The 9,259-nt window shown below is 38.6% G+C and overlaps 1 protein-coding gene across 4 annotated transcripts in view; it reads right to left on the bottom strand.

Annotated features, from left to right (window-relative positions):
- LOC111868193 (E3 ubiquitin-protein ligase HECW2) overlaps positions 1–9,259 on the bottom strand; it is a 246,640-nt gene that overhangs the window by 14,499 nt on the left and 222,882 nt on the right. For all 4 annotated transcript variants that reach the window (XM_023858628.2, XM_033752954.1, XM_033752953.1 and 1 more), the window contains 2 exons: positions 7,866–8,061; positions 4,740–4,938 (listed from right to left, as the gene is read on the bottom strand). In XM_023858628.2, coding sequence (XP_023714396.1) covers positions 4,740–4,938; positions 7,866–8,061 — 395 coding nt within the window. The remainder of the gene's footprint in view (positions 1–4,739; positions 4,939–7,865; positions 8,062–9,259) is intronic.

Raw genomic sequence — 9,259 nt, 5'->3', positions numbered from 1 at the left:
TCCAGCACTGCACAGGTGTTATTCTGTGTAGTCTCCATATGTGCGTGCCGCTGTGATTCACCAGCACCAGCACACGTAGTAAAGAATCGCAGCGGCATGCACACAGGGAGACTACACAGAATAACACCTGTACAGTGCTGGAAACAAGAACTAGCCGCTGCAGCACTATAGACAGGGCGAGTAACCCTGACAATTTTAAATTTTAAAATTTAGAGAACAATTTTAAAGGATTTTAAAATTAGAACTAAAGATTTTTATAAGTGCTAATTCAGGGAAATAAAAATTAACGTGTGTAACAAAAATAATCTATAAACCAGACAGATATCAACGAAGTAGATGTTGATAATAACAACGAAAGGAACAGTGTGTTTTTAAATGTTAAATTTTAAACTAAGTGCGGTGTAACAGCAACGNGGCAGAATATTTAACACCAGATATAAAGAACATATACATGATATTAGAAATAATGATAGCAATTCTGGGTACTCAAATCATATACTAAATACAGGACATGCATACAGAAAAATAACAGAGGTAATGGAATTTCTAACAACGGGAAAGAAGGGCAGACATTTGAATACATTAGAGAAATACCATACATATAAAATAAGTAAGAAAGGCCTACACATGAATGACACACACACAGAAACACACAATCCCTTATTTCAAATGATACACGAAATCTATACAGACTAACGGCACCTCCCTCTCCCCACTACCCATCCCCCCCTACACTCACCAACATAAAACAAAGCACACAATACATCAGACAGCACACGTAGTAAAGAATCGCAGCGGCACGCACACAGGGAGACTACACAGAGTAAGTACAAATAACAACATAAACACATAACAAAACATTATGTACATAAGATAATAATATGAATATTTGTATATTACAGATAACACCTGTACAGTGCTGGAAACAAGAACTAGCCACTGTAGCACTATAGACATAGGGTGAGTAACCCTGAGAATTTTAAATTTTAAAATTTAGAGAACAATTTTAAAGGATTTTAAAATTAGAACTAAAGATTTTTATAAGTGCTAATTCAGGGAAATAAAAATTAACGTGTGTAACAAAAATAATCTATAAACCAGACAGATATCAACGAAGTAGATGTTGATAATAACAACGAAAGGAACAGTGTGTTTTTAAATGTTAAATTTTAAACTAAGTGCGGTGTAACAGCAACATGAGTGTATACACCTGATGATGGCCGTTTGAGGCTGAAACATGTAGTGTAAAGGAGAGCAAGATCAAAGACATATAATATATTGTATGCACTTAGGACGGAGTTAATATCATTTATTGTATAGAGTGCAACAGGATGCTTAAATATAATATTAGCAATCACTTTATTACATAATAATCAAAACACTGTTGTCTGACAGCACTAAAACCTTAACACCACTTTCAGCATTTGAAAGATAAGGAAACACTCATATCAAAATACAGAATTTACTGTTTATCTGAAATGACGTTAATATAAGATTTCCATGCTATGATGATGCTGTATGATATGATCNGATACACGAAATCTATACAGACTAACGGCACCTCCCTCTCCCCACTACCCATCCCCCCCTACACTCACCAACATAAAACAAAGCACACAATACATCAGACAGCACACGTAGTAAAGAATCGCAGCGGCACGCACACAGGGAGACTACACAGAGTAAGTACAAATAACAACATAAACACATAACAAAACATTATGTACATAAGATAATAATATGAATATTTGTATATTACAGATAACACCTGTACAGTGCTGGAAACAAGAACTAGCCACTGTAGCACTATAGACATAGGGTGAGTAACCCTGAGAATTTTAAATTTTAAAATTTAGAGAACAATTTTAAAGGATTTTAAAATTAGAACTAAAGATTTTTATAAGTGCTAATTCAGGGAAATAAAAATTAACGTGTGTAACAAAAATAATCTATAAACCAGACAGATATCAACGAAGTAGATGTTGATAATAACAACGAAAGGAACAGTGTGTTTTTAAATGTTAAATTTTAAACTAAGTGCGGTGTAACAGCAACGTGAGTGTATACACCTGATGATGGCCGTTTGAGGCTGAAACATGTAGTGTAAAGGAGAGCAAGATCAAAGACATATAATATATTGTATGCACTTAGGACGGAGTTAATATCATTTATTGTATAGAGTGCAACAGGATGCTTAAATATAATATTAGCAATCACTTTATTACATAATAATCAAAACACTGTTGTCTGACAGCACTAAAACCTTAACACCACTTTCAGCATTTGAAAGATAAGGAAACACTCATATCAAAATACAGAATTTACTGTTTATCTGAAATGACGTTAATATAAGATTTCCATGCTATGATGATGCTGTATGATATGATCATATCTGTCAATACAGTTTAGCTGCAGCAAGGTGACCAGCTTCTAACAGCAACAGACACTCTTATTTTGCCTTCATACATGATGCTCAAAATAAAAACCTTTGCTAGGCCAGTTTTTTTAATAATCTCTGTGACATCAAAGAATGGAACAACTATACCAGTGTGTCCAGGTTCTGTTAGAACTGTGTTCATTAAAAATATAAGACGTGAATTATTTTCAAAATTTCACTCTTTTTATTCAAAACAGTCTCCTTCTGAATCAATACATAGCTGGAATCGATTGAAAAGTTTTCGAAAACAGACACTGTACTCCTTTTGTGGAATCGCATTTAAAACTGTGGTACATTCCCTTTCGATGTCCTGGATGGTGTCGAGATGGTTTCCTTTCATCGCCAACTTAACTTTTGGGAACAACCAGAAATCCGCTGGAGCCAAATCTGGCGAATACGGAGGATGATCAAGGTCTGTGTTCCCTTTTCTGACCAAAAAATTGCACACGATCTTCGATTTGTGGGGTGGGGTATTGTTGTGGAGGAGCGACCAGGAACCTTGTTCTCGATATTCAGGTCAAATTCGAAGAATTCTCGCCCACAAACGATTGAGGACTCCGATATAATAATCATAATTCATTGTTTGACCTTCTGGCAGAAATTCCTTATGAATGGTTCTTTTGGAATCGAAGAAAATGGTTAGCAGTGTCTTTACTCGACTCTTTTGCATGCACACTTTCTTTGGTTTCGGCTTCTTTGGGCTCAACCATGCTCCACTCTGCCACTTTGTGAGAGGCTCATATTGAAAACGCCATGTCTCGTCACCAGTAACAATCGATTTTGTAAATTTGGTATCACTTTGGGCCGACCGTAACATGTCTTTGCAGCGTTCCACTCTGGCCTGGCATGTTTGTCATCACCTGACAGCGCGTGCGGTACAAGCTGCACACAGACCTTCCGTTTGCCCAAATCCTTGGTCAAAATTTGATGCACAGTACTTCTTGGTATTCCGAAAAGCTTCTCAATGAGTCTTGCAGAAACACATCTGTCTGATGCAAGGATTTCAGTCACTTTTTTCACATTTTCTTCAGTGCGACTTGTTCTTGACTCTGATGCACATGGAGTGTCTTCAATGTCTTCACTTCCATCACAAAATACAACACACCCTCGAAAAATGTTCCAGCAACTAAAACAATCGCTACCATACACACTTTTCATCATTTTGTATGCTTCTCTGGCTGTTTTGCCTAACTTCAAACAAAATTTGATGTTGGCTCTCTGTTCAACCGCCATTTTCCGACGAGTGTCAGAACAGTACTGTTACATTCAAGGTCAGAACACATGATGCAGCGATGCTTGCGCTTTGAAAGTATAGACAGCCACAGCTGAAACTTCAAGAATCTTAACGACATAAGTCGCCAACAGATGGCCCTGCAGGACAAAATAAAAAAAAAAAAAATGAGTCCAAATGGATCCTGGCCATACTGTGTATACCAAATCTTATATTTCTGAACTAAATCAAAAATTTGGAAAGAATGTGTTGTGCAGCAAATGATAAAACATTGTCACACATTCAAGTGACAACAGACAGGGTTTGGATTGGTAACTGTATTTACTGAACACTTACAGATCATAACTACAGGTGTACAAGTAACCATAGCACTACTGCTAAATCACACATTTTACAGTTCACTACAGTATGTATTAAAGTCTTCACTGGTTGTCTGGTAATGGTTTCCAATGCTGTAGCTTCCTCAGCTTCTGTATTCCATGGCTCTGGTCCTCGCTAACTGTTGCCTATCTCACAACTAGACTCAGCATTGCTATGCAACAGCTTACAACAATGAGGGCAACTATCTGTGAAGAGCTTCAGGCTTGAAATCTACACAGCTCTCGACTGACTCACCTCAGACTCAGACTCACTTATAACTGGCAGTTTACTGCCAATCAGTTCATCTTGGTGTCAAACCTTGACGATGACAAGAGTTTTTTTTTTTTTTCAGCTGAACCCTTGCTGTGTTCCAGTTCTCCAGATATATTCTCTGTACAGACCCACAGTCCCTCTGTTGTTGGCATGCATAATTTTTGTTATGGTGACGTAGCATTTATTGTGCCATAACTTAGTAACAATCATTTCTTCTGGCTTTCAGCGGACATGCCACATATAATCCTGTTTAATGTACCTAAATGTATAACATGTAACTGCAGTATTTTCTTACGTGCAGAAGAAATTCAGAGACAACAGAAACAATAATATAAGAACATTTAAAGCCTATATACCTTGTGCTTTGACATGAAATAGCAAATTTAATATAAACATGTGTCCTGGTTGTTTATACTGCAAAACTGACTGGAATCTAACCTGATCGGTACTCTGTGTTCTTCCTCCAGTCTGACAGATCTATCTCTGCTGTGCCTGCAATAACCAATTCCAATTCACGGGCATCAAAAACAGACACTAGGCGAGGATCCACCACCTCATAGAAACCCCTCACAAGTGACTCTGTCTGGTCTGCAACACCTCGCTCCAGCCGCCATCGAACCACTCGCTCAAGATATTCCTGTAATCACCACACAAAGAAATAAAATATATAACCCTCATGTAAATTATTATTTGTTTACTTTAATCAGCATTTTCATCACATGATATTAACCCTTACACTACTGTGGTCCACATATGTCGATCTCTGAACAACATGGGGTCCTTGCTGTGATCGACAAAACCCATATTGCGATTTTAGAGTTTCAAATCTCAGGTTTCTTTGCACCAATCTCATTCAAACTTGGCGGGTGCATAGAGTCATCAATTGGGAATGTAATGAAGCATCATTCATTTCGATGGCTGCATTCTTCTGCCCTCTAGCTTAAGAAATGTAAAAGGTTGCATCTGTATAGCGAGGCACACGCTCTGTGGTCATGTGACGCGAGTATTTCACAAGGCTAGTAAAAATGGCTTCGTATAGAGTGCGGTGCTTTCTATAATAGTTTTAAATAAGGTTGTGGACTTCATTCAACATGTGACATAGTGATAAGTCTAGGATAGTGAATTATGTACTTTTTTGGCCATCTTGGACAAAACTGATTTAAATGGACTTTTCCCTTGTGAAAAATACTGAACAATTCAACATTTTCGCAACTTCTGATGCCTGTACCCTGTCTGAGGTAAGATTAGCTACATTTTATCATAAATGTTCATACTTGCACTTAAATTATTTATAAAAGATTTATTAAAAAATAATTTGGTACAGAGGGTACTGAGAGTTACTTAACATACTAGCAGTGAAAGAGTTAATATATAGTGGCATTTAGACCTGTTGCTAGGTAACAACCATGAAACAAGCAACTATACAATAGTCACTGCTAAGTAACAGCTCTGCAAACAAGCATGTTTCCACAGCGAGAGAACCCAGCAATAAAGAAAGAGATGTTTCCTACATAGTCTGTGTCGAGGTGCTATAACCAGTACATGTTCGCAGTTGCAGTCAGGTCAGGGAACTGCTGGAGTTCAGTAGTTGTAAGCTGTTGCTGTCACAAGCTGGTAGCTGAGGCCAGGGACAGTTCAGTAACTCAGAGGAAGGAGAACATCCACCACCAGAAGCTGTTACCAAGCAACAGCAATGAAGACTCAACAGTGGACACTAGTGCATAAGTGTAGTCATGTGCTGTTTCAAAGTCATCAATCCAAAATCCATCTACAGTCACACTCTGATATATCACTGTGTATATACCAACATGCAGACCCACTGCTAAATAGCATCTGTGTAAACAAGTGACAGTACAACAGCCATTGCTAGGGAAGAGCTCTGTGAACACAGTTTTCCCAGAAACATGAGAACGCACAATAATGAAAAAGACGCTTCCTGGGCTGTTTGTGCCAGCGCCATATAATGAGGACTAGTAGTTTAGTTGGGAGTTGCAGATGTGAGATGTGAGAAGCTAGTAGTTGAGGCCAGGGACAGTTCAGGAACCCAAATGAAGGGGAACATCCACCACTGGAAGCTGCTACCAAGCAACAACCAATGAAGACTGAAAAAACTTTATGTGTGCTGCAGTTACAGCAATCTTTATAGTGTGTAACCCAGTGAGACTGTCTAGTCATCTGTAGTTATGAGTGTTCAGTGCCCAACAAATCCAATTACCAATCCAAACCCTGTCTACAGTCACACTTACCAAGTGATAACTGGTGTCAGAAGAGGGATTATTGGACTGGACTGAATTGAATTGAATTTATTTACATTCTATAAATCCTAAGCAGGTTAGTACCTTTGGATACAAAACATGTCAAAAGGTTACATACATAAGTACAGGCAATTTTAGCTTAAAAATTAATATAACTTAATTTTACATCATTCTCTATTTACATTGAAGTATTCATCTAAAGAGTAGAAGGAATGAGCATGTAGATAATTCTTTAACTCTGATTGTTGAACATGGTGAATTGTGAACCATCAAATTTGAATCCACGAGATGGAGAATTATGACAGATTTGGAACATTTGGTAGCCATCATGGCTAAAATGAAAACCAACCAAGGAAGGAAAGAAGCCAAGACAGAGGCCAGTAGTGAGAAGTTGGAGGTCCTTCAAGAAAATATGTTGACCAGTAAAAAGGAAATGAAAACCTGAATACATGATCTCACTCCTGGATGGATACCTGGCATGAACAGATGAAGACCTGCTGAGAAGCAATGGAGGCCTGTCTAGGAAAGACAGAGGCCAAGTTAGAGACTGATCATGAATAAAAAAATACTGAAATTCAGACTGGCCTAGAAGTGAAGGCTATGGGTTTGGAGGCAAATCCAGAATAAACAGAGGCTGCAGACGACCATCAGGAAATTCCTAACAAAGCCGCCACAGTGAAAAAACCAGAGCACTGAAGGACTGATCTGGGGACTAGTGAATGGCCATGGGATACCAGAAACCAGTCTTCTACTCTACCCCAATTTCAATTATTAGGTTTATAAAAACAAACAAAAACCCCACCTTCAATATTTGGATGTGGTCCTGAGATCTTCTCAATTCTATCCTTACCTAGTTTCAATGCCAAACACTCACTTTCATCTACCTCAAATTCAGACTGAAGGAAATAATTTCACTATCCAGGTTTCCTACACTAGTAAACATCAGATAACTTGACCAGAACTGGACCACTGATCAAAAAAAGTGACTCAATTTGACTGGGCATAGCAGAGAATAGGATGAAAGTATGGAAATCTGAGTAAGGTATAATTCAGACCTGCCCCACTATCACTAGGCAGAAAGTTTTGTTACATGATGCTACAATCTATATGAATAAAGTAAGCCACCCATATTTAATGGTTCCTGCTTTTGAAGTATACAGATTTCTTATTCAGATTTTGAAATTCAGAGAGGAAGCAAACAAATCTCTGTAACAATATTTTTGGAAGCCCAGGCACCATTAACAGCAATACTTTGCATACTCCACCAATTCTTCAGCACAGAAATTATAAGATGTGTTCAGATGTGTACCTTTTTATTCTTTTCATTAACACTGATATTTCTGCCACCTGGTTTCAATTCTCGTTCCACCACCTGACCAAAGAGTTCTTCGGTGACAGCAAATGTGAGGTCCAGTAAATCACTAGATATGTCATTTTCTTTGATCCATAGCAAACTCTGATGAAATTCTCCATCCAGGGACTCCAAATCACTCAAGGACACAGGTCTGAAATGCAAGAGTTAGGAATGGGTACTATAGCAAACACAGTACAAAAGAATAAACTTCCTTTCCACATGCCTTGCAGTTACTGTAGTCAGGAAAGGTCCTAGATTTGAAACTGAGTTTGCTAACCCCAGAAAATAGACAGCTGGAATTACTGGGTGGAGGCAGTGCACACATGATTTTGGAGACATGGCAAGCTACCCTCAAAGCAGAAACTGTCGAAGCAAATCACACACATAACTTAGCTCTAGCAAGTGGTCTCAGTTTACTACAGTTGAGGGAACCATGTTTATGTAATATTCAAGCAAATGCAAGATTTCAGAGAAACTCGAACAGCTTGAAATGGTTTTCAATCAGAATAGGCTCTTTGTACACCATCTTCAATGGTTAACCCGTTGCCGTGGTTTGACGTGTATGTTTCGTCATCGTCTGGGGGGGTTCGACGTGTATGTTTCGTCCAGCTGCACACATATGTTATAACGCCCATAATAATTGATGGTTTTGCTGTAGATTGTTAGATTTTTCACTGGCCTGTTGTTAGGAGGACTGTATTTAATGACACACGCGTTTAAGAGCGCTAAGTCGTTGTTACATATGCCTGTTTTGCAGCAACGTTCCTGTGGCTATTGCGAGCTGTTTCTGTTATGAATGATTTGTTTTCTTTGCTCTGAAGCTATAAACAGCAGAGAGTGATATGGCCTGGTGTTTATGATATCATATTGCCCTGAGCTGGCCACATTAACACACTCAATTGGAATTCTTAGAAGAAGGATGTACAAAAATTTATGCTTGCAAAATCGATTGCTTTCGCACAGTACATAGCACCCATTTCTTAGAAAAACGCCACAATTTAAGGCAGAACACTGTGGTCACCCCCTGAGACGATACGGATGTGTGTGGGGGAGGGAAAAGAACTCATTCCTTCATGTATTATCGCTCCAGTTGACTCCATTTTATCGTACTGACCTTGGTGGTCGTTTCGAGGGATGACCATAAATATTTTTTTGAGCCAGCTAAGCTCTACTTTCGTTCACTACATACCAGACAGTTCTTAGAATAACTTCATGAATTCTGTGGTCACCCCTACGACATCTCCTGCCGCCAAAATGGATGGAATATCAAAGGCATAGCAACAACCCCTTGTTATGATAACTCGTAACGTTGAATTTACTACAGCTGACCTGGCAACTAAACGGGTCAC

Source organism: Cryptotermes secundus, unplaced genomic scaffold (genome assembly GCF_002891405.2).
Source record: "Cryptotermes secundus unplaced genomic scaffold, Csec_1.0 scaffold107, whole genome shotgun sequence".
Taxonomy (NCBI): domain Eukaryota; kingdom Metazoa; phylum Arthropoda; class Insecta; order Blattodea; family Kalotermitidae; genus Cryptotermes; species Cryptotermes secundus.
The sequence above is the reverse complement of the archived record's forward strand: the minus strand, read 5'-3'. Positions and strand labels throughout refer to the sequence as shown.